Source organism: Sus scrofa, chromosome 5, assembly GCF_054392235.1.
Source record: "Sus scrofa isolate SSC_HxYL_T2T_F1_AM1 chromosome 5, Sscrofa_HxYL_maternal_Yorkshire_Landrace_v2.0, whole genome shotgun sequence".
In the NCBI taxonomy this organism is placed as follows: Eukaryota; Metazoa; Chordata; class Mammalia; order Artiodactyla; family Suidae; genus Sus; species Sus scrofa.
The window spans coordinates 18,172,905-18,199,989 of NC_139387.1; the positions used below are offsets into that span (position 1 = coordinate 18,172,905).

A 27,085-nucleotide genomic window follows, 5' to 3' on the forward strand; every position below is an offset into this window, starting at 1 on the left:
GATGTTCCCGGGTCTGGGATCGAACTCACACCACAGCAGTGACAATGATGGTTCCTTAACACTAGGCCACCAGGGACCTCCTAAAACACTACTCTTTAACAACAAGATTAAGGAGAAGAGACAGGAAAATTGTCAGTGACATTACTGGATAGTCACATCACAAAAAAACCCAAGTGGGATAGGAATGAGGCCTAGGAAAGCAAAGTCATGATTGGATTACAAATGAAGCTAGGGTAGGATTTATGTGAAGAGAGAATGGCTAGGGACCAGGAAGGAGCCAGGTCAGGGTCTGGGAGACATTTCTAGTTCCTGTGCTCAGTGACCATTTGTTGGATGAGTAAACGAATGAATGACTCTGAACACATACTGTATAGTTGGTTGAACTGCTTTGTTTGGACACAGCTGCCTGATACTTGGCCATTCGATCCTTTATGGAGGTGTCTGACAGGCGAGGGAACTCCAGATTTCTCCTACTCTCGCTTTTCTCCGTGTTGAATGCCGAAGATGACAACTGACCTGCAAGCATGCAAATGATGTGATTTATTACAAGATAAAATGTAATGCGATAAAATGCAATTTGAATGATTTCAAGATTCTAAATTGTGGGCTATTGTGATCTAATATAATTAACTTCTATTAAGAATATAAAGAAGGAGGAGTTCCCATCGTGGCTCAGTGGTTAATGCATCCAACTAGGAACCATGAGGTTGCGGGTTTGATCCCTGGCCTTCCTCAGTGGGTTAAGGATCCGGAGTTGCCGTGAGCTGTGGTGTAGATTGCAGATGAGGCTCGGATCCTGTTTTGCTGTGGCTCTGGTGTAGGCTGGCAACTATAGCTCCAATTCGACCCCTAGCCTGGGAACCTCCATACGCTGCGGGAAGCAGCCCTAGAAAAGGAAAAAAGACAAAAAAAAAAAAAAAAAGAGAGAGAGAGAGAGAGAATATAAAGAAGGAAACCAGGACTACAACTGTCATTTATAAGGTGACATTTGCTCACCTTCCCAACATTAAAACGAGAACCCTTACCATAATTGTTACAGATTTTTAAAATTTGGCTTATTTAACATGTGAAAAAAATTTGGCTTATTTAACATGTGATAAAATTGCAAAGCCATTTTATTTTATTTGCTTTTTAGGACTGCACCCATAGCATATGGAAGCTCCCAAGTTAGGGTTGAATCAGAGCTACCGCTGCTGGCCTATACCACAGCAACGCAGGCTCCAAGCTGCGTCTGAGACCTACATCATAGCTCAGAGCAATGCCGGTCCCTGATCCACCAAGCGAGGCCAGGGATTGAATCTGCATCCTCATGGATAATAGTCGTATTTGTTTCCGCCTAACCACAACAGGAACTCCCGCAAAGCCATTTTAATTTGCATTTCTTTGATTTCTAGAAGGCTAATTTTCCTATATTAATTGTTTTTTTTCACGGCCACACCTGCAGTATATGGAAGTTCCTGGGCTAGGGTTTGAATGGGAGCTGCAGCTGCCGGCCTACGCCACAGCCACAGCAAAGCCAGATTCAAGCCACATCTGTGCCCTATATTGCAGCTTGCAGCAAGGCTGGATCTTTAACCCACTGAGTGAGGTCAGGGATTGAACCCACATCCTCACAGATACTATGTCAGGTTCTTAACCCACTGAGCCATAACGGGAACCCCTGATTTTATTTTTTCTTTTGTGAAGTGCCTGTATATGCTTCAAAACAGACTAATTCCACTCTCAAGGCATAATGTTAATGTCAATAATCAGGAAAACCAACAGTGATACTGCCCATCCATGGGATCCCTCAAGTTCTAGATGACCATGGGACCACAACTGTCAGGAGTACTTCCCTGCTAACCCCACAAAGGCCCCCTTTGGTTAACACAGGTTACCACTGACAAGGGTGGATTAAAAATATGGAGAAGCTACTTGGAGAGAACAATGAAATTTGGGAATGGCTTGTATCTAACTGCTTTCCTTTTAATTTGTACCACTCTTTTTTTTTTTTTTTTTTTCTTCCCTCTGTTTTTCAGGACCACACTTGCAGCATATGGAGGTTCCCAGGCTAAGGGTCCAACTGGAGCTGTAGCCTCTGGCCTCCGCCACAGCCACAGCAACGCCATATCTGAGCCACATCTGCAACCCACACCAGCTCACAGCAACGCCAGATCCTTAACCCACTGAGCGAGGCCAGGGAATTGAACCTTTGTCCTCATGGATGCTAGTCAGATTCGTTAACCACTGAGCCACAATGGGAACTCCTGTACCATTCTTATTTAAAAGCATCGGCTTTGAGGTCAAAAGGCATTGCTATTAATGAGTACTTCCTAGAGAACTTCCCACACAAAGAACTCTCTGCTTACCTGGGCCTATTTCCAAGTCATCCAGAGAATAGCTGTTTTCAGAGATCTTCCTCCCACCTGTGCTTCGGCTTTGGGCCCGAAGAATCTGTTCAGGGAAACAAAACCCAGCAATCAGCTTTGCAGCTAGGGTGGGAAATCTTTCTTTTTTTTTTTTTAGTATTTTGTCCTTTTAGGGCCGCACCCGTGGCAGATGGAGGTTCCAAGGCTAGGGGTCTAGTCGGAGCTACAGCTGCCGGCCTACGCCAGAGCCACAGCAACGCCAGATCCAAGGTGTGTCTGCGAACTACACCACAGCTCACAGTAACGCTGGATCCTTAACCCACTGAACAAGGCCAGGGATCGAACCCACAACCTCATGGTTCCTAGTCAAATTCGTTTCCGCTGCACCACAGCGGAAACTCCTAGGGTGGGAAATCTTGATGCAATGTTCAAAAAGGAAGACTGCAAATCTCCTTTAAAAAATAAAATCCAGAGAAGATTATACTTTATATTAGTTTTTATATACCATAGAATGTGTTTTTAGTATTGCAACTATCAAGTACTACATAATTCACAGATGCCCAGGGGAAAATCAGTAACTCTATATGAGTAATGCTTTCTGCAAAGGAGGACTGCCTGACCACTGTAACCAGAAAGCCTTGGAATTTAACAGTCATTAGAGAGGAATCCTCATGTCTCAGATGAAAATGACAGGTCTCTCCAAAGTGCCAAGTCCTGAAGGGAGCATCTGCTGTTGGCCTTCTCTGTGCCCTTTTATCCCTCTTTTGCTGCCCTGGGTTGTGTCTCCATCACCTTTTCCCTGGACTACTGCCTACCTTTCTAATTGGTTCTTCTACCTTCCAGTCAAGTTTCTATGATGCTGCCATTATCCCAAGTAAAACAAAATAATTATCCCCAAATATAAATCTATGTTACTCTCTTGTCCAAAATTCCTAATTCCTCCTTGAATTAAATGTAAAGTGCTTGGTATGTCACAGACCAATTCTACATCTGGTCCCTTCCTGCCCTCTCTGGGTACTCTCTTCCTCATCCCTTACCCTTCAGGAAAAGCAAACTGCTGAGAGGTCTGGGATACTGTAAATGAGTTCCCTCCACCTGGATTACACGTTCATCCTTCATGCCTGTGCTCTGGAGGCTCAGAAGCAAAGCAACATTCTCTCTGCGACTGCCCTACCTCTCTTGCATAAATCCAAGTAGTCCTTCCTTTGTTCCCAAGGACCTGGTCAGACTTCTATTACAATGCTTATCAAACTGCAAATTCTTGTGCATCCCTATACTGGGACTGGAAGCTTACTGAGGGCAGAGGCTATGAAGGTTTTTGGGGTTTTTTAAATAGAAAAATGGGAAAGTATACTTTTTTGAATAAAGTATTCTTGTGATTCCTGTAAATTACTACATTTACATTTCTCAAATATAGGGTGGATCTCTAATGAAAGATCCAAATTACAATTTAAAAAAAATTTTTAAACTTATTTTTCTTTTGTTGGCCGCCCTGCAGCATGTGGAGTTCCCAGGCCAGGGATCAGATCCGAGCTGCAGTCGTTGTCTACTCTGCAAGTGCAGCAACACTAGATCCTTAACCCACTGTGCCAGACTGGGGATTGAACCTGTGCCCCAGCACCGTAGAGATGCCCTTGATTCTGCTGCACTACAGCAGGAAGTCCCCAAATTATAATTTCTTTTTGTCTCTCTCTCTTTTTTTTTTTAGGGCCGCACCTGCATTATATGGAGGTTCCCAGGCTAGGGGTCTAATCAGAGCTATAGCTGCCAGCCTACACCATAGCCACAGCAAGGTCAGACCTGAGCCACGTCTGCGACCCACACCACAGCTCACAGCAACACTAGATCTTTAACCCACTGAGCAAGGCCAGGCATCAAACCCGCAACCTCATGGTTCCTAGTAGGATTCGTTTCCGCTGCACCAGATGGGAACTGCCCCAAATTACAATTTAAAGACAGAAAAGTTACTCAAGAGAAAGCCACTTCGTGTCACAGCATGTTCCCAAACATAGCACACAGAGAGTACGTCATGTTCATTCAGCTCATAATGAGAACCTTCATGCACATCCTATCATTGAAATCTCAATTTATTCTTAGATGACTTGAAGTAGGAAAGATATCTAAAATCCAGTCTGACAGGAGATAAAACATTTAGAACCATTGTGAATTCAACACTAGCAAAGAGTTGTTAAACCTTTAACGTTCAATGGACTAATCAACTAACAGTAACTTTAAGACAGTGAACTATTCCTTTTACTAATTCTACCCCATTCCATGGAGACAGAAAATATGCCAGTTCAGAAATCAGAGCCAAGGATTTAGTTTGCTTGTATCCTACTAATAAGAATATAGTTTCTTGCGAATTCAATGTACATTTAATATACTTCATTTCCAGTCAGCTTTGCTATTTACATAATTGGTTAAATCTATTAAAAAAAAAAAAAAAAAACTAGGTCAGGTCAGCTGGGCTATTAATCACATCCACAGGACTCCATGATGCAACATTTTCTTGCTCTAGAAGCAGCACCCCCACTTGGAAATGAAGATCACCGGCCAAAGCAAAAAGAAAGAGAAGTTTGGCAAGGTACCCTCCAACTGCATTTTTTTGTTTTTACAATATTTCTCCTTTGCAGATAATTAAAGGAAATTCCAAAGATTTATTCCAAATGCTGCTGCACTTGTAAGATGAGCATCATAAAATTTTCAGGGCTCAAAAAGGGAGAAAGCCTGGAAATACACTCTTTTTTTTTTTTTTTTTTTTTTTTTTTTTTTTTTTAACCAGAAGGGAATGGGTTTTACATTCTTAACACTGCAGCAATATTTCAAATATTTGCATGCTGTCAAAGGTAAAGTTCAAGCCCAATTCCAAGGGTACATGCTGCATATTGCAAGCTGCTAGGAGTTCAGTTTTAAGTCTGTGCTTGCAGTCCCGGGCAAAGTTCCTACACTGGTGTTATTATTGGGAGCAACTCCATTTAGAACCAGAACATATGCCCTGCCAGGGCAGAGGCTTTCTTTAGTTTTAGATGCATAAAATTTCCCATCTTTCCTAGCTTTTTATTTAAATCTTTGGGTTAAAGAGCTCCCCCCCCCAACCCTGCCCGGCCCCAAAAGTCTTCTGGCTCATGATGGTATCAATACTCTGAATTACATTCTTTCAACTACTAAAAAAGTAAAAGTGCAAAGCATTCAATCTTACAGAAAAAGAAACATCTCTGGAAATCAAAGTTATACTGACACTAGTTCTGAAGAGGAATACAGCTCTGAGATGAGACGGCTTTTAATGAGTTTAAAATAAGCTTTTAATGACTAAAGCACTAACAAACATTCCTTTCCATACCTTTCCACCTCCAAACCACTCAAATATAAAGAATAACAAGATCAGAGTTCCCGTCGTGGCTCAGCAATTAGTGAACCTGACTAGCATGCATGAGGATGCGGGTTTGATCCCCGGCCTCGCTCACTGGGTTAAGGATCCGGCATTGCTGTGAGTTGTGGTGTGGGTCACAGATGCGGCTCTGATCTGGCATCGCTGTGGCTGTGGTGTAGGCCGGAAGCTGCAGCTCCGACTAGACCCCCAGCCTGGGAAACTCCATATGCCATGGGCATGGCCCTAAAAAGACAAGAAAAGAAAAAAGGAAAGAACAAGAATAACAAGATCTCTTTATACCTGAAACAAACATAATATTGTAAATCAACTATAATTCTCCCCTACTCAAACCCCTCCTGACCCTCCAAAAAAACCCCATGACCTCAAATGCATTTACTATGAATTTTATGATCCTCATTTTACAAGTGGTAATCCGAGGTTCAGGAAGAAGGAGGGATTTCCTCCAATAATTTCTCAAGGAATTAGAGGGGAGCAGAAAGGAAAAAAAAAAAAAAAAAAAAACCCAGGAATTCTGATACTGAAATACTCTTCGGCAACACATTTTTATCACATCTCAGTCTTTTTTATTCAGATGCCTAAGGGAGCCTTAGTCATCATAATCTATTAAGAGAAGAGAGAAAAGATAAGACACTTTAAGACTTTCTGGAATTTCCTAAGGCTTGGCCTCACCCCACCCCACAAGTCCTCCTTCCTGTCAGCTGAGTGCAGTAACTCTTTTTAGCATGACCGCCCATTAAACATTCTCTTTGTGTCCATAAACCAAATGCATCAACATTTACTAAGAAGAAAATACGAGTTTGGGGCTTTTAGCCAGTAGTGTGTAGAATTTCTTCTCTCTGGAAAGTTTTCTTAAAGAAATAAAGTAAGTTAGATCCCAAATGTCAAGTAAAAAGCATGATTTCCTGTCCAGTATACCTCTATTTTCAGGAAAAATTCTCTTTAAAAGTTGATTCTCAACACTTTAATTTACCGAAAGCCTCCTACTTCTCTGAGCCACTTTCTTCAACCTTTCAACTTTGACCTTCCTCCAGACTCTCCTTCCTCCAAAGTCAAGGGTGCAGGAAGGATGACTTTTAGGGAAAAATGGGACTTTGCTGAACTATGCCTGGAGATCATAGGGTAGAGATAAAACCTTGCCTTAATTTTTCAAAATACAGACAGATAAGCATTTCCTTCTCCAGGGACCCTCATAGAAAAAATAGAGCTCTTTTAAGTAAAAAATATACATAGAAGGAGCACTTAACTCCAGGCAAAGGGTAGGGAGGGAGAGATTTCTCTACATATTCTGTATCTCTAAGTGTTCTATAAAAATTATGTGTTACTCTTACAATTAGGAAAAAAAGAAGAGGAGATACTTCCTATTCATTAAATTAATATAAATAGCTAAAAATGATAAAACCAAATAACAATGAGGTACTGCTGGGGAATTAAATATGTCCTTAGATTGTCCTAGCAGTGTTATAAAATAGTACAATCTTTGAGAATAAGCTGAAAATATGTAAGAATATTCAACGAATTTTATATTTTGATTATGACAACATCATTCAGTAATATAGCCTCCTTCCCTAACCAGTAACTAAAAATAAAATGTTTCTGGAGTTCTCTGTGGCTCAGTGGTAACAAACTTGGCTAGTATCCATGAGAACGTGGGTTCGATCCCTAGCCCTGCTCAGTGGGTTAAAGGATCCGGTGTTGTCGTGAGCTGATGTGGCTTGGATCTGGTATTGCTGTGGCTGTGTAGGCTGGCAGCTGCAGCTCCGATTGGACCCCTAGCCTGGGAACCTCCATATGCCACATTTGTGGCCCTAAAAAAAAAACATTTCTGCCGAGATGCTTAGACCTTGGAGTTCCCTTGTGGCACAGTGGGTTAAGGATATGGGGTTGTTACTGCAGAGGCTTGGGTCTCTGCTGTGGCATGGGTTCGATCCCTAGTCCAGGAACTTTCATATGCTATGTACACAGCCACCAAAAGGAAAAAAAAAAAACTGCTTAGAGGGTTTTTATTAAGCTGGAAGAGAATCTAATTATTGCGGAATGATTAAAAAGTGTAATGAGGAGTTCCCATCCTGGTGCAGTGTAAACGAATCTGACTAGGAACCATGAGGTTGCAGGTTTGATCCCTGACCTCCCTCAGTGGGTTATGGATCCGTCATTGCCATGAACTGTGGTGGAGGTCGCAGAAGCGGCTCAGATCTGCAGTTGCTGTGGCTGTGGTATAAGCCAGCAGCTGTAGCTCTGATCAGATTCCTAGCCTGGGGACCTCCATATGCAGTGGGTGCAGCCCTAAAAAGACAAAAGACAAAAAAAAAAAAAAAAAAGTATAAGGAAATTACCATATTGCCATAAAAGGATAACTATATGAACTAGAAAAATACACAGCAAGGTCTGTACAAAACAGACCAAACAAAAGAAAAAGCACACAAAACAGTAAGTACACAGTACCTAAAACCATGTAAAATCTAGTTCTGTAACGATATCATTTTGCACAAACATCATTTTGTACAAGAGTAAAAGTTACTCTGTTTTCCTAGCTTACCTGGCTTTTTCTGGTTTAGTGTGTATATGAGAGAGAGAGAGATTGTTCGGATGACTCATTTATATAAGAAAAATAAACCTCCCAAACCCACAAGCTTCTAATCCAAAAGTTTCAGTACAAATCTCTTGCATTCCAATGTACTTCTCCTCATTGCCTTGATGTTTTTTATTCAGAGACTATAAATGTAGGAAGAGACTATAAAATGTAGGAAGGTGGCAGATAGCTAAAATCTTTGAGAAACAGTTATTAACACATTTTAATTTTTTCCTGGTTTCCTTAGATTTCAAAAATATGTAAGGCCTAGCCAGATGTTTTTATCTAATAAATAGCTATTATACTATACATTCAGAGAGTGCTATATGATAGAAGGGGTACTACACAATTTCAGTCTTTGTTCTGATATTAATTAGCCATATGACACTGGGCATATCAGTTAACTTCTCTGATGTCAGCTGTTCCCATCTGTAATGTAGGGATTTTAATAGAGAACAGTAAGCTGAATTATAAATAACCTTTCACAATGCCTTACAGTTATAGGATTTATGCTAATGATTTTTTTTTCTTTTTAGGGTCGTACCTGCGGCATATGGAGATTCTCAGGCTAGGGGTCAAATAGGAGCTAAAGCTGCTGGCCTACGCCACAGCCACAGCCACAGCCACAGCAACACAGGATCCGAGCTGCATCTGCGAGCTACACCCCAGCTCACAGCAACACCAGATCCTTAACCCACTGAGCAAGGCCAGGGATCAAACCTGTAACCTCTTGGTTCCTAGTAGGATTCATTTCTGCTGCGCCTTGATGAGAACTCCTTTGTTAATGATCTTGATAGGGATTTCTCATTCAGCGTAACTCATCAATGAATTAGAAGGCTAGAGGGAATGACTAATAAATTCATCTGGATACACACCTATGTTGTCCAACCCAGGAGGGAATCCAATAGCGGAAAGACAAGGTAGAAATATTTCAGGGGCAAATGATGTCTTTCTGGCCCCTCCAAACTCTAATATAGCCAACATTGCTTAGAGAATGTTCCAGTGCCCTCACATTACATTTCAAGATGTTTTATTTTAATGAAACCACATAGAGACCAATAAGTATTTAATTGGCATGAAAGTAAACAGAAGAGAGATGACTGGTCTTTAGGTGATATACCAACAACAGACACTTAGGGCAACAACAGAAAGATCAGGATTCCCTGACTGGCATCTTGACACCTGGATCCATGATTATCTCACCACAAAACACCAAAGATATACACAGAGTTACTAATTAAGGATAAATAAAACAATTTATACTAATAGAGCCCAAGTGTCCACCAACAGATGAACAGGTAAAGATGATGTAGTGTATATATGTATGTGTATTATATACATGTATGTGTGTATACAAATATACAAACACACATACACAATGGAATACTATTCAGCCATAAAAAAGAATGAAAAGTTACTACTGCTGCAACATGGATGGACTTGGAGAGCATCCTGCTAAATGAAACAAGTCAGACAAAGACAAAACATTGCATGATATGATTCATATGTAGAATCTAAAAAATACAACAAAGTGGTAATTATAACAAAAAGAAGTCTCACCAATACAGAGAACAAATGAGTGGTCACAGTGAGGAGAGGGGAGGGGCAAAATAGGGGTAGGGGAGTAAGAGGCATAAAACAAGCTAAAAGGGATGGAAATCCTGTGAAACTGGATTGTTACGATCATTATATAACTACAGATGTGATAAATTCATTTGAGTAATAAAAAAATAAATAAAACAAGCTAAAAGGATAGATTGTACAACATGGGGAATATAGCAAATATTTTATAATAACTATCAATGGGGTATAACCTTTAAAATTGTGAATCACTATATCGTATACCTGCAACTTATATAATATTATATAGCAACTATATTCTAATTTTCCAAAAAAAAAAAGGGTTTATTAAAAAAAAATCTGGGGGGAGGGAATAACACTGAGAGCAAAATCACATTTTGAAATTACATAGCTATAAACTGTAGGTGAATATAATAAACAGCAAAAACATTAGTTTTAATAGGATATATGAGAAAGACAGCACTGATAGAAAAACAAAGATAATTCGTATGTTTTTTTAACATAAATTTTATTGGCATATAGATGACTTACAATGTTGTGATTTACTGCGTTTTTTTTTTTTTTTTTTAACAAAACCAGTTATCCATATTTAGAGCACTAGCAAGGAATCTATTGAAAACTTAATGGTGGGTCAATTCTAGATTTATGATTCACTGATACGAAAATTAAAGATATACTCCCCTATACTAGAATGACTATATTAGATCCCAGAGTAATATTGAATTAGTTATGCAAATCCCTTTCTTCCCTAAGTCCAACTTAAAATTAAGACTTGACAATATGCAATTAATACCAATTATGAACATCCTCAGAATTGTATTCTTCCTGGAATATAATCCCAAATAATTTACATAACACATTAACAGAGCAGAAGAAAAATCTTATTAAGAAAACATTAAGTAGATAAGAGAACACATGCAATTATTAGCTAAGAGAGGAAAAAAAAATTGTGGATTATTTTTACAAAATGTAGGGACTCCCTATGGACTCCTATCATTCTTCAAGAGACAAATATAAATTGTTTCTCTCACGTAGATTACGGAGTAGTTGGCTATGGATAACTATAATTGGATGACTTATTTTCTCAAGGGCTCACTGCACCAACACATATACACTGTTACGTACCAGTGTTACATAAAACCAAACAAATCACAAGTGTCATTTCCAGGAACTTAGAAGAAGAGAAACCACAAAAATGGTGGCCTGTCTGAAGAAAGATGGTTAGACTCTCACATTAATAAGTGCAGCTTTTGTTAGCATTCTGATGTTAGCCATACATAGAGTGATCCCAGTGATAAGAGGAACAAAAATTCTAAGGGAAGTTGAAGGGCTTAGGAGTCTAAGAGAGAAAGAACAAAGTGGAAAGGCTGATGAAACAAGGGAAATTTCCATTTTAATTTAGACACTTTGTACTATATCTTTGACTATAAAACAAAGTTAACACAATAAAAATATGACTAACTGGAAGCATTAAAATATACCATGGGAGTTTCCTTGTGGCAAAGTGGGTTAAAGATCTGGTGTTGTCACTACAGCAGTTGGGTCACTGCTGTGGCCAAGGGTTCAATCCCAGGCCAGGGAATTTCTTTATACCGGTGCAGGGGGAAAAAAAACTATGTGTGTACACACACACACACACACCATGAATAATGGGAAAGGGGAGGATAAATAAAATAATTTTTTCTTAATAGTTTTAATTTTATTAATTTGTGGGCAAACTCATCATTACTTTCTCATATTACCTGCTATCCTTGTTTAGTCCTCAAGAGTGAATGGGTAAGTATATTTACGTGTTCTAAAAAATAGAGATTTTTGGTGAGAATGCATAATCTCTTTTTCTTTCCTTTCTTTTCTTTACCTAGCTCATCTCCTAGAAGATGGAAACACTGCCAGCAAGAAGCAATAATCAGAACTTGCGGAGTTCCCGTCGTGGCGCAGTGGTTAATGAATCCGACTAGGAACCATAAGGTTGCGGGTTCGAGCCCTGCCCTTGCTCAGTGGGTTAACGATCCGGCGTTGCCGTGAGCTGTGGTGTAGGTTGCAGACGCGGCTCGGATCCCGCGTTGCTGTGGCTCTGGCGTAGGCCAGTGGCTACAGCTCCGATTGGACCCCTAGCCTGGGAACCTCCATATGCCGCGGGAGCGGCCCAAAGAAATAGCAAAAAGACAAAAAAAAAGACAAGAACTTGCATACAAGAATCAAGAAATATTAAATTCCAGCCTTATTTTCTTGCATTACAGCTAACTGATTTAACCTTAACTACAACAAAAGATAATACTTTAAAAAGGCTATGAAGATAGAAATATACCTTCCAAATATTTAGTCTTTATTCTCCTGTCCAAGGATTTGTGTGAACCAAATACATTAGGAACCAGAGACTTAAGGAGCCAGTCACATGCTCCCTACATTGTATGGTCATTTGAATAATGGCATCCTGGCCCCTGCAGACTATGGATTCAAATGTCAACATGATGACATTGGTTGTAACTGCCTGATCAGCCATCTTTTTCATAAAAGGATGCCCAGAAGAGTTACCTTGGCTACCTAAAGCCCAGATCAACACATACATGGAGTTAGGGATGCTAAAACACATCCAGTATATATCACTGGCGGGACTTGTTTTTCCTTATACTGATAGGTTACATTAAGCTTCATCCACTGCTCATCTGGTCATAGGATTTAGAACTATCATGTTCAACTAAATCATCTGACCTGAATAATCTATCTATTCACCAAAGGTAGAAGATAAGGGAGGAATAGGCTTTAAGCAGTTCTCATTATTTATAAGTTATTTGAGTTCTAAGCCTCTTTCCTTCATTTTATTAAATAAACACTAAGAACCAAGTCATTGTGCTGACCACTGGGGAATAAAAGCATCAAAGCATCATTACCTTGAAAGAAATTATAGACCAGGGAGTGTACAAATTTACACATGACTGTTATGGAAGCATGACAGAAGTGGCTAAAAAGAAGTAAAAAGAAATTCTACAGGAGGGTCAGGAAGGAAAGGTAATTTCATCTGGGAAAAAAACAGGAGTAAGTCCTCATTGTCTTGATAGACCTTGAAGAGTAAGATTTCAAAATGTAGAAATTAAGTAAGACATGACTAAGTTAAAATGAGGCGTGGTCCAGGGTTTGAGTACAGGATAGCCATGAGACTGGAAAGCTAGGTCGAGCTCAGACTGCGGAAGAAGACCCAAATACTAAACATGGATTAATTCTGAGGCATCAAAAGTTTCTGGTCAAGGGAATAACGTTTTTTAGAAAAATAAGTAGCAGCAGGGTTGGGGATGGAAAGGAGGAAAGAAATGAGAGGCCAACAGGAGAGGTTGCAGCAATGCTACAAGGCAAGATAAAATAAGGCTAAACCACAGAATTAGCTGTGCAACTTTTTGGAGAGAGTAGCCCATATTTGAGAGATGTGTAGGGGACAGACTTACTTAGATGGCTTAATGACTGACTGGGAAGAGCCAGGCAGAAGGAAAATTATTCCAAGCTTTACAAACCAGAAGATGTGGTGAGTGGTGATGCATTAAAGGGACACTAGAGGTGGCAGAACAGGTTTTGGTTGGGAAGATCATGGGTTCTTTTTTGGCCTTCTTCAATTTGAGTGCCTAAGGGATATTTACAAAGAGATGTGTGATCTGGCAGGCAACCTCAAAACTGGGGCTGAAGCTTGGGTTAAAAATTAAAGATTAGGAGTCCCCATTGTGGCTGAGTGGTAACGAACTCGACTAGTATCCATGAGGATGCGGGTTCGATTCCTGGCCTTGCTTAGTGGGTGAAGGATCCAGTGTTTGCCGTGAGCTGTGATGTCGGTCGCAGATGCAACTCAGATCCCCGTGTTGCGTGTTGTGGTGGCTGTTCCGATTTGACCTCTAGCTTGGGAACTTCCATAGGTGCAAGTATGGCCCTAAAAAAAAGGCAAAAACAAAACAAAACAAAACAAAAAAACCCCTCAAGATTAGAATCTACTTTTGGGATTCATCCCTTGGAATCCTGGAAAGAGATGACACTACACAGTCAGAGAGAAAAAAACAAGATGGCAGAGAAAAGATCAGGAAGAAAAGTGAACAAGTACAGAAACCATCTCAAATAAAAGGGAACAAAAGAGACTAAGAAATGTGGAACTCAAGCCAGTAAATAACTGATAAAAAGATTTAGGAGATAATGCATTTCTATTATCTCTGTGCTCCCTGACCCGCTCAGCTAGTTAGTTGAGAGTCATTCAGTTCAAGTCTCTAAAATTCAGCTATGGAGTCACCTGATTTGTACCTTATATATGCGTTTGTCTCATAGAAGTACTAATATTTTAGCTCAGACGTAATCATTCTTTACATGTACACTCTTGCTCCTGAAAGGATTGCTGGTGTCCCTACCATATTTCTCAGAGCTTCCTTCTAGAGATCCAATTGTGTGACTTCCTGATTAAAGCTTTATCCATGTTAAAGCTGAAATTATGTTAACAAGAGCCATAACCTAGGTTCAAACTGATTAGTTATTCCTTAAGGTAGACAAAAATTTTTTAACAATTTTACTAAAATATTAGACAAATGTTTTTAAAGTAATCTAGACCGTTTCCACAATGGATAGTGATGCTTATTTAGAAGCAGCTACAAAACCTAGGGCAGCTGTATTTTACACTCCCTCAGCAGTCTATTAAATGACAAATGACTATTTAATCAGGAAATGTTAAAAGTCCTCCCGCCCCTCCCCCAAGCTCAGATCAATCTTAGAACCCCTCCATCTTCCTAGACAGTTGGCAATCAGGCTGAGTGCCAGCCTGATCTGGCAGGATCTTTTATATGAGGATTTTTTTCTCCAGTCTGTCCAGCCACAGAGAGAGAGGCTTGTTCTGACCCATCTCTTACTAGACATTTATGAGAAAAGAGTCTCTCACCAGTTCCTTATACATAATCAGCATTTTTGTTTGCTGCAGTCCCAATCATTTCCTACCTTAGGCCAGTTTTGACATGTACCAGCCTTCTGCACTGAATCTATATTGTGTGTGCTGGCATGACATCAGCTCTCCTGCCGCTCACAGGGTCTGAGAGAAGGAGACTTACAATGGGGCTTTGAGTGACAACAAAGCCCCTTCCTCTCTATTTAGGATTTCTGACATCTTTTCCCTTCCATTTAAAATTCTTCTTCCCATTTAAAGATAAAATAGTTTTTCTTATTAAGACCATAAAGGAGGGAGTTGGCAGGCCTAGAGGACATTCAAAATTGAGAGGGATGGTAGTTTAGGAAAAGTCATAAAACTGCTTTGTGGTTACATCTCTTGCCAACTGGTTTCAGTGTTAAAACAGTTAAAACTCTTGCAGAAAAAAGGGTTCTAGCTTTGCAAGTCTTTAAAAATTCTTTCTACATCTTCAAACAGATGATCCCTGAACACTAAAGAACTTTTCTAAGAAGAAAGGCAACTGGCACTGCAAGATACAACAAGAGATGACTACATCACACGGAGGATTATAGGGTGAGTTATTTAATTTGGGGGGGCGGGGGGAAGAGGGGGTGGGCCATGCCCACTGCATGGGGAAATTCCTGCTCCAGGGCTCAAACCTGAGCTACAACAGCGACCCTCGCCACAGCAGTGACAACACCGGGCCCTTAACTGGCTGTGCCACAAGGGAACTCCAAGTCCTTTAATTTTCACCTCAGAAAAAATGCTTCAGACCATTACTTCACAAACGTAGAAATTCGGGCCAAATATTTAGCTGAAGAAAATTCGCTTTCCCATCTAGGTGGAATGTAGATTAAATGATGGCTTTGCTCCCCCATCAGATCTGTTTATTTCATTATAATGACTTTTGTAACAAACCAACCAACCCCATGTACAAAGTCAGCTATGCAGGAAAGTATGAGAAAACTGGAAAATTTTACCAGCTCTGCGGCCCCTGGATTGTGTTATAAGTCACCAGCATATGTAACTCATTTTCTAGTTAAGTAATTCCCTCTGGGGACCTGGTCTGCACTCCACATGAAGGATCAAATTTCATTAGCAGTTGTAGGAAAATGCAACCCTGTACATTTGCAAGTCAAAACTCCTGAAGGCTACAGCTAGTCTGGCTATCTTCATTGATTTTTCCTGGGATAGGATTTTAGCTGATAGAAAACATTTGTTGGAAGGCACAGACCAGGAAGTTGAGAAGAAGAGAAAGGATTCACTAGCCAGGAGACAACTAAGCCTCAGTCTTAATGTTAAATTCTGGCCTTAACACTCAGCCTGCAGCTGTGTCCAAGCGGAGAGAGAGTCAGCAGTAATTCCACTCCCCAAAGCTACAAATGACAAAAGGCACAGGAAGACAAATTAAAAGGGCAAGCATACAAAAACACATCACCCAATCGGCATCACACTCATTTCTAGATATCGACCCGAATCTCACTGTACCCTTGATTTCAACGGGAAATTGGGCTGGAGACTCAAATCTCAGCATCTCTGTAAATAATTCATTTGAGACTTTTTATTAACTACACGTCTAGTGTGAATCAATAGACATACTGACCACATACTTGCCACTACTCAAACCGTCTAGAATAGAAAAATGGCTTTGTTTCGTGACTTGAATCGGCTCTTTCAAGTTTTAAACTCGCCCAATCCTTACCTTGGTTTGAGCTGGTTCACCTCTCTCAAACATCATCTTCAGCCTGTTCAGCGGAACATTGTATTTCTCTATTTTGTTGGAAGCTTCGGCGTTTTCACTCGTTTCGGGTTTTCCTACTTCATGCCTGGATTCTGCCAGACAATTTTCCATTTTTTTACTTTCCGCCGAGTGGTCTTTAAGATGCTCAGTGTCCTTGATGCGGGGGTTCGGATACGGGACTTCAGGAGGCGATGAGAATCTAGGTCTGGGGCAGACTCCTTGGTCAGCTTCGACCCCAGAGGCAGAGCTACTGGCCACTTCAGCAGGAGGAGGGTCGCCTCTGTGCCTGACCTCGGCGCTGCTGTTTCGCGTGGACTCTGGGAGAGACTCTACTCCAGGGGCTGGGTTCTCCCACTTCTTCTTCAGCACGGTCAGGTTTCCCCTTCTAAAGTGCTGGGGGAGATTTTCAGTGTTCTAGAAGAACAAGAAGGGAGTACCGGTTATAACTTGCCTGCTGAAACATTCAAACATGTTGTTCTTTGCAAAATGAAAGTTAAAGCTCCAAGCTGCTCCTGGTCCACTGGCGGTTCAGACAGCTGTGAACAGTTACAGCCCTGCCACATGGAGAAAGCATCCACCCCAGGAGAGGGAGAGGGGAAGAGAGAAAAAGTCAGGAGCTAAAGCAGGAAGTGATAAAACAGGATAGCCTTATAAGGACAAAATGAGAAGAAAGGAGAGCCCAGATCTAATGATAGTTACGCTGGAGACAAGGGATTTTTTTATCCAGAGATTAATAGGGAAAACAGAAAGAAAAAGCAAAATACTGGTTACTTTAAACCCTGTAACTATGCATTAATAAAAATTCCTCATACGTCAAAAATGGATAGACAATAAGGCCCTACTGTACAGCACAGGGAACTATATCCAATCTCCTGGGATAGACCTTGATGGAAAATAATATATATTAAAAAAGTGTGTGTATGTATGGGTTGTATATATATATATATACACTTTGCTGTACAGCAGAAATTGGCATAACATTCTAAATCAACTTTATTTTATTTTATTTTATTTTATTTTATTTTTGTCTTTTGTCTTTTGAGGGGCGCACCCTCGGCATATGGAAGTTCCCAGGCTGGGGGTCTAATCGGAGCTGTAGCCGCCAGCCTACGCCAGAGCCACAGCAACACCATACCATGTCTGAACCTCATCTGAGACCTACACCACAGTTCACAGCAATGCCAGATCCTTAACCCACTGAACGAAGCCAGGGATTGAACCCGCAACCTCATGGTTCCTAGCCGGATTCATTTCCGCTGCGCTGTTACGGGAACTCCTCAACTATATTTTAGTTTAAAAAGAAGTTCATCATTCCATGCCACAAAATTACATGGAGAATCCTGCTGGGTTTTTTTCTTTTAAATGAGACAAAGATGCAGTCGAGCTTACCAACAGCTGTAGATAGTACCATCAAGGACTGAAATTATTCATAGAAATTTAAAGCGGCCACTAGCCTTTTACATGTATTTGCTTAAGTGATATATCAGCATAGCTGACATAATTTATACGAACCATCAAATTTTACTGTTACATAAGAACCTAACCCTCCTTTCCCCCCTGTCCTTCTCTACATGTTTGTTTATGTGTGAATTCTCAGTTATTAGAAAATTCACTGTTTTCCAGATCCTTTGGTTAAAAAATATCCAGGCTTCGTATGAAACAGCGCTGTCACCCCCACTCTTGACTGAAGGACACACATTTAAACATCTAAGACAGTTCTCTTTCGCCTGGGTCAAAACGGAATTAATTTATACATATAAGACAGATTGAAAACAACCTGGAATTTGTCAGTGTTGTTCTGCAATAATAGAGGAAACATGCGTGGTGTAGTAAAATTCAATGTCCCAGACTTTGCAAGCACTCCCAAATAAACTAAGCAGCAGCACCTTCCCAACAAACCACACACTCCAATACCTTCTTGCCCTCCATTCCTGTAGTCTGTGATCCACCGGTCTTTCAACTAAGAAAGGACAAACCACCTAGGACTGAAAGACTCTGGGGGAATTAAACAGGATTAGCAGCTATATTGGGAATTAAGTCTCTCACCCTATTACTCTTCTGAATACACTCTGAGAGCCACACCATCAAGCAGCACCAAGGCATGAAGAGAAGAACATTATAGAAGAACAACTGATTGATTTGTGTGTTTAAGTCTTTTTTTCTTTCTTCCCCCACCCCGCTCTTTTTTGGCCATCCCATGGCATAGGGAGCTCCAGGGCCAGGGATCAGATCTGAGCCACCGTTGTGACCTACGGTGCAGCTGCATTCACGCCACAGCTATGGCAACACCAGATCCTTAACCCACCGAGCCAGACAGGCCAGGGATCAATCCTATGTCCAGGTGCTGCAGAGATGCCACTGATCCTACTGCACCGCAGCAGAAATTCCTTGTATTTAAATCTTAGCTGGCAAGATGCTTCACTGGGGGATGCATGTACAGATCAGAAATATAAACAGCATAAAAAGTTTTCCTGTTGGATGGAGTTCCTGTCGTGGCACAGCAGAAACAAATCCAACTAGGAACCATGAGGTTGTGGGTTCGATGCCTGGCCTCAATCAGCAAGTTAAAGATCTGGCGTTGCCATGAGCTGTGGTATAGGTCGCAGATGGGGCTCGGATCTGGCATTGCTGTGGCTCTGGCATAGGCCAGCAGCAACAGCTCCGATTAGACCCCTAGCCTGGGAACCTCCATATGCCGTGCGTATGGCCCTCAAAAGACAAAAAAAAAAAAAAAAAGTTTTCCTGTTGGAAAAGAGAGACTTAAAGAACAGCTCTGGAAGCTAGTGCTACCTTGACTGCCAACAGCACTCCTGGCCCTGTGCTCTCTCCAGTGACACAATGGATGAGTCATCTGGGCCTCCAACCTCACCTGCCCTGCCCTGCCCTACTCCACCCAGCCCATACAGGCTCTCTGAGAATCAAAGTGGCACTTTGCCTTGGTAAATGGACACTACTTTTCTTAGAGATATATCATGTGATGGATCAAAGTATATTGATTGACATGGAAGATGCTCAGAAGATACTTCTGGGTGATTCAAGCTAATTACATGACAGCGTGATCCCATTTTACAACACACATGTATGTTTATTAATATAAACATAGAAAAGTAGTCTGGAAGAAAAGACATCAGAATGTTAACAGGAACCTGACCCCCTTGCTGTACAGTGGGAAAATAAAAAAAATAAATTAATTAATTAATTAAAAAAAAAAAAGAATGTTAACAGGTTGCCTCTGGGGATCATGGATTTATGGGCATTTATATTTTCTTCTTTTTCTTTTTTACAATAAATGTGCTATCATTGTGTAATAAGAATGAATATAAAAATAAAATTATGCATTGAATATCAAATAATTCTTATGTGACTTATAAGTGGCTTGAAAGTTGTCATTTCTACTTTACTTGTGATGGAGTACAAGCAATGTCCCAAACAAGGGCCTCGATGGAGGACCTCCTTTGGGGGGGGCATTCTAACAGAGGAGTAAATGTGCTCTCCCTTTTTTTTTTTTTTTTTTTGGTCTTTTTAGGGCTGCACCTGCCTCATATGGAAGTTCTGAGGCTAAGGATCAAACTGGAGCTGCAGATGCTGGCCTACACCACAGCCACAGCAATGCCAGATCCTTAAGCCACTGAGCAAGGCTAGGGATCGATCCTGCATCCTCAGGAATACTAGCCCGGTTAGTTTCCACTGAGCCACAATGGGAACTCTATGTATTTTCTTATTTTTCAATTGATCTATAGTTGACTTATGATATTATGTTAGTTTTAGGTGATATAGCAAAGCGATTTGGTTTATTTTTTATCATTTTTTTTCTTTCTTTTTTTTTTGTCTTTCTAGCTCTGAACCTACCGCACATGGAGGTTCCCAGGCTAGGGGTCGAATCAGAGCTACAGCTGCTGGCCTACGCCACAGCCACAGCAAAGCAGGATCCAAACTGCGTCTGCAACCTACACCACAGCTTACGGCAACGCCGGATCCTTAACCCACTGAGTGAGGCAAGGGAATCGAACCCGAGTCCTCATGGATGCTAGTCGGGTTCATTAACCCCTGAGCCACGACAGGAACTCCTGGTTTATTTTTTAGATTATATTCCATTATAGATTATATTGAATATATAATATAATTGAATATAATTCTCTGTGCTATACAGTAAATTCTTGTTGCTTATCTATTTTATGTATAATATCTGTATTTCCTACAATGGACATGTATTACTCATATAATCCAGCTCCATCCAGCCAAGTGACCCTGGGCAAGTTTCTTAATTTCTGGAAACTACTGTACAGGGCTATTGTGGAGAGTAAATGAGACTATATTAAAGCACATAGTGCAGTATTTGACACAAATAGTGTCAGTAAATGGTGACAATTATTATTAAATGGGTGGTCCTCCCTACTCCTCCTGCCACTCCTACAACGGTGGTCAACCACACTATCCCATCATCTCCCAAATCCTGAACTTGGGTTATAGTCTCTTACTGTTCTTTTTTTCTTTTTTCTTTTGTCTTTTAATTATTTATTTTTTCGTCTTTTATTTACTTAATTTTTTTTAGGGCTGAACCCATGGCATATGAATCCCTTCCTCTCTTTGGGTCTCAGTTATTCACCCCGCAAAATGAAGAGGTTGGGTCAAATAAGCGTGAACATAAAACAGATAATGAACAAAAAGCTACTGTATAGCACAGGGAACTATGCTCAATATTTTGTAATGACCTATAAGGAAAAAGAAAATGAAAAAGAATATATATACATTTATATGTGTATACATACATATATATCTGAATCACTTGGCTAGATACCTGAAACTAACACAACGTAAATCAATTAAATATACAAACTGAAGTTTATAAAATATAAACTTCAATAAAAAAATGAGCTTTCATGATGAAATCCTGGCAAGGGAATCTTCATCTTAAGCACAAGGATATCTGACAGGATAGAGCAGCAGGTGGGAAACACGGATGACCTTGGGGGTACAGTCTCCAAGGATGGGAAGAAATTGCTAGGCTAAGAGCTTCTCAGAGATGAAGGTCTCAATAGCACAGATTTCAAGAAGCGGCATATTCTATGCTTGAAAGGAACCTGAAACTATAACTGACAGTGGTATGAATGGTCTGTGTTTCTGTGTCCCAGGTGCAGCTGGAAGAGGAAGAGAGGAGGGGTAAATTTCTAGGACTTCGAGTCCTCCTATAACCCCATCTCAGTATTTGCTAAAGGAACACATTTACCCACTTGCTCCTGAATGTTTCTCCACCTTAACTTTCCATGGTAGAATGAGAGTATCTTATGCCAAGATGGTCACCTCTATAAATGTATGTGGACATTTCTCCATGTTCCTTGAGGAAACAATTCTGACTTCTCACAAGTCTGGTGGATCTTAAAAGCAACTATCTGTCATTAACGGAGAAACTGGTAAGACCTGCGTAAAGCCTGTAGCTTAGCGGACAACCTTGCACCAACGCTAATTTCTAAGTTTTAATACATGAACCACAATTATATAAGATGATAACAACAGTGGGGGCTTGGTGGAGGTGTATGGGAACTCTTTGTATTATCTACTGTAAATCTAAAATTATTTCAGGAGTTCCTGTCGTGGCGCAGTGGTTAACGAATCCGACTAGGAACCATGAGGTTGCGGGTTCAGTCCCTGCCCTTGCTCAGTGGGTTAATGATCCGGAGCTGTGGTGTAGGTTGCAGACGCGGCTCGGATCCTGCGTTGCTGTGGCTCTGGTGTAGGCCGGTGGCTACAGCTCCGATTCAACCCCTAGCCTGGGAACCTCCATATGCCACGGGAGCGGCCCAAAGAAAGAGCAAAAAGACAAAATAAATAAATAAATAAATAAATAAAAAATAAAATAAAATTATTTCAAAATAAAAAATTGATGTTAAAAAAGTAACCATCTTTCAGCTTCATGTTTTCTTCAAGCCATGGCTGTCTCTCATATTTCACAGTTAAGGGTCTTGAAAGCACAATCTTGTGCAGTTGCTATTTCCCCTTGACCACTTTTCACTCCAGTTCTACTACCCAAACACTTCTGAAGCAGCACTGATCAGGGTCACCAATTACCTCTTTATATTTTTTATTTCAATGTCTTGTTTTCAACTTGTGACTTTTCTCAATTACAGAAATAAATTTTAAAAGCTATTGAAGGAGAAAAGTCAATCCATATAGGAAGGTATCTATCCCTTGAAAATATGCTTCCATTTTTCCTATTTGACTCCCCCCGTATCCCAATCAAGATATACACCGTCAACAACTTGGTGCACACACTCTCATTTTTTTCCTTATTTTTATACACATGTATATTTTTCTAGAAAATCAAACTATAGTTCCCATTGTGCACCTTGCTTTACTCATGTATAGTGCTTTTGGTGTCTTTCCATCCCATGCCAATACATAAAATCTTAACCATATACTATAACACCAGATATAATATTACATATATTACTATGTTGGATATAGGAACCATAATTTACCATTCCCCCACTGATGAATATCTGCATTATTTCAAACATGTCAGTATTACAAAGAATCCTGAAATAAATATCCTTTACATTTATTTTATTTCACCTGTGAGCTTTTCTCAATGATAATTCTTAGGAGTAAAACTGCTGGCTCAGTGGGTATGAAACATATTTGATATTTGAATAGGCATTGTCTAACTGACTCTTCACTAGCACTGGATGAGAATATTCCTCACAAACTGAATATTATTTTAAAAAACTGATTAGGTTACAATTCATATCTCAGATACTTTAATTTACATCCCTTTAATAATGAGGCTAAGCATTTAGAAAATGAGTTTATTGTTTCTTCTTCTTCTTCTTCTTTTTTTTTTTTTTTTGGCTTTTTCTAGGGCTGCACTTGCAGCATATGGAGGTTCCCAGGCTAGGGGCCTAATCAGACGGAGCTGTTGCTGCCAGCCTACACACCACAGCCAAGCAACTTGGGATCTGAGCCTCATCTGCGACCTACACCACAGCTCATGGCAACGCCAGATTCTTAACCCACTAAGTGAGGCCAGGGATCGAACCCGCAACCTCATGGTTCCTAGTTGGATTTGTTTCCACTGCACCACAATGGGAACTCCTGTTTTTTAATTACGTGTTCATATCCTTTCATCTCAGCTGCCAATTGCGATGGACACTTCTGCTTTATTTTCCTTGAGCTCTCTAGAGCATCTCACCTTACTGACCACTGCCCTCTGTAAAAATTCCTTTCATCCAATCGTTTCTGTGATACTCCTTTTTCCTAGATTTCTTCCCAGAGGGCCACCTTCAGTTTTCTTTACAGGTTTCTCTTCCTTAGTCCCTCCCTTATATGGTGGGGCCCCTCAAGGGTCTGCCTTAGGTCATCTTCTTTACTCACTTTATATATTTGTCTATAGATGATGTCATGTACCCTCCGGTGTCACCCACCAGCTTCTGTTGGTGACTCATGACCTACAATTCTAGCCAGATCTCTCGCCTTACCTATGAGTTTCACCTGGAAATCCTGTAGGCATCTTAAACTCATCCTTTTTTTTATTGGCTGGAAGTTCTCAGGCCAGGGATTGAACCCAAGCCACAGGAGTGACCTGAGTCACAACAGCGACAATGCTGGATCCTTAACGTACCGGATCTCATCCTTGTCTAAGGCTGAAGTCTCCCCTCTCTGCCCTTCACTCCTCACTCTTTAATCTGTTTCTTTTCCTGACTTCTCCATATTAATGAACGGGACAACTGTCTTTCCTACTGTTCTCTTATACCTCCATGATGTGCATGTGCTGCTTCCTCTGTCACTCCTCTGCCCCCTTTGTTTAATTCCTATTTGTCCTTTGGGCTCAGTCTGGCACCACTTCTTCTGGGAAGGCTTCCTTTTTTTTTTTTTTAGGGTCGCGTGTGGGGCATATGGAAGTTCCCAGGCTAGGGGCTGAATCTGAGCTGCTACTGCTGGCCTACACCACAGCTCACAGCAATGCCAGATCCTTAATCTACTGAGTGGGGGCCAGGGATCGAACCTGAATCCTCGTGGATATTAGTCAGGTTCGTTACCAATGAGCTACAACAGGAACTCCTGCTTCCGTCTCTTTTGGGGAGCACACCTGCAGCATCTGTAAGTTCTCCAGGCCAGGGATGAAGCCCAAGCCACAGCAGTGACAATGCCAGATCCTTAACTCCTGGGAAGCCTTCCTTAATGTGGTATAGTCCAGGTTATGAGTTTCTCCTAAATTCTCCTCAGTACCTTGTGTTTTTATTTATTTATTTATTTTATTTTATTTTTTGTCTTTTTGCCATTTCTTGGGCCGCTCCCGTGGCATATGGAGTTTCCTGGGCTAGGGGTCCAATTGGATCTGGACCAGCCTACGCCAGAGCCACAGCAACTCGGGATCTGAGCTGCATCTGTGACCTACATCACAGCTCATGGCAACGCTGGATCATTAACCCACTGAGCAAGGGCAGGGATCGAACCCGCAATCTCATGGTTCCTAGTCGGATTCGTTAACCACTGCGCCATGACAGGAACTCCAGTACCTTGTGTTTTTAATACAGAACTTATCATAATGGGATTATAAACTCTATTTTCCAAACTCTAAATAGTTCCTTGAAGGCAGAGGCCAACTCTTTGTCTTTTGGTCTTTTTAGGGCCACACCCGCAGCATATGGAGATTCCCAGGCTAGGGGTCGAATCAGAGCTGTAGCTGCCGGCCTACACCACAGCCACAGCCAACGCCAGATCTGAGCCACATTTGCGACCTACACCACAGCTCAGGGCAACGCTAGATCCTTAATCCACTGAGGAAGGCCAGGGGGGATCAAACCCACGTCCTAATGGATACTAATCGGGTTCATTACCACTGAGCCACAACAGGAACTCCGGCAGAGACCAACTCTTGTTCCTCTTTGTGCCTTTGGCACCTGGTACATAAAAGATGCTCCATAAATGTTTATCTATACTTGTGGTGCCAACTTGGGTCATCCCACTATCTTGATGACCTAGTCCAGTCAGGCCTTTATCCTATCACTCCCAAACAGCACAAGATGACCGGTGACTTTCGTGTTGCCAAATCTGATAGTAGACCTCAGCCTATCTGTGTCTGACTCTGTTGATAATTTGCCTTTTAGAAATGCTTTCTTCACGGGACATCTGGCACCCCATCCTCTTGTTTCCACTGCTATTTCACCAATTGCTCCCTCTAAGTCTCCTTTGCTGCTTCTTCCTCATCTATCCAACTTTGAAACATCAAGGTGCCCCTGAGCACTGTCCTCAGAACCCTTTCCCAGTTATACTCACTCCCCAGGTGATCTCATGCATCTCCTGTCTTTACAAATCACTGACACTTTGATACCCACATACCTCATCTCCAGGTTGGATCTCTTCCAATTCCAGATTTGCGCATCCAAGTTCCTATCTGACATCTCCACTTGGATGTGTTAATAAAGAATTTTCCATTTAACATGTTCAAAACTGAGCTTCTAATAAATATCCCCCCTTCTCTAAACCTGCTTTTCCTACCATCTTCCCCATCTCAGTGGCATTCTCCCTGGTGTTTGGGCCAAAAGCATTGTTGCCATTCTTTTTTTTTTTTTTTTTTTTTTGTCTTTTGTTGTTGTTGTTGTTGTTGCTATTTCTTGGGCCGCTCCCACGGCATATGGAGGTTCCCAGGCTAGGGGTTGAATCGGAGCTGTAGCCACCGGCCTACGCCAGAGCCATAGCAATGCGGGATCCGAGCCGCGTCTGCAACCTACACCACAGCTCACTGCAACGCCGGATCGTTAACCCACTGAGCAAGGGCAGGGACCGAACCCGCAACCTCATGGTTCCTAGTCGGATTCGTTAACCATTGCGCCACGACGGGAACTCCCATTGTTGCCATTCTTTTTCCCTACCTTCAGCATAAATCCTGACCACTTGTTACCTGTATAGCTGCTACTCCAGTCCAATTCATTATCATCTCTGGCCTAAATCACTGCAATTATCTCATAATTGGTCTTCATGCTTCTGCCATTGTTCCTCTAGTCTCTTTCTCCTCTTCTTAAAATTTTAGTCTGATCACATCAGTCCTTTGCACACAAACCATCCGAAGGCCTGCATCTGTACAGTGTTAAGGTCCAGGTCCTTACAATGGCTCTAAATGACATTTCTCTTCCAGTTGCTCAAATACACTTAGAATGTTCTTGCCTCAGGGCATCTGAATGTGCTGTTATCTTCTGTCTGAATTATTTTTCTCCCCAGCTCACGTCCTCAGATCTCTGCTCAAATGTCTCCTTATCAGAGGCTTTCCTTGACCGCTATACTCTACCCCGCTCACCCGCTTTATGTTATTTCATACCTGACAACAGGTTTATTGTCTGTCTCTCCCACCAGAACATAAACTCCACGGTGGCAGGGATGTAGTCTGTATTACTGCCTAAAACAGTGCTTGGCATATTAGTGGGGTGCTCTGTGGATACTTGCTAAATGAATGAGTGAAAGGAAAAAAGGAAAAGAGAAGCTTCTTTGTGCCTTAGGGGGTTAAAGATCCGGCATTGTCACTGTTGTGGCTCTGATTACAGTTGTGGTGTGAGTTTGA

At 41.2% G+C, this 27,085-nt stretch overlaps 1 protein-coding gene across 20 annotated transcripts in view; it reads right to left on the reverse strand.

The window, feature by feature from the left end:
* The window catches only part of LIMA1 (LIM domain and actin binding 1), a 102,150-nt gene that overhangs the window by 25,165 nt on the left and 49,900 nt on the right, over positions 1 to 27,085 (reverse strand). For 19 of the 20 annotated variants that reach the window (XM_085024380.1, XM_021090879.2, XM_021090876.2 and 16 more), the window contains 3 exon segments: positions 16,495 to 16,947; positions 2,349 to 2,433; positions 368 to 516 (listed from right to left, as the gene is read on the reverse strand). In XM_085024380.1, coding sequence (XP_084880506.1) covers positions 368 to 516; positions 2,349 to 2,433; positions 16,495 to 16,947 — 687 coding nt within the window. 20 annotated transcript variants of the gene reach the window in all.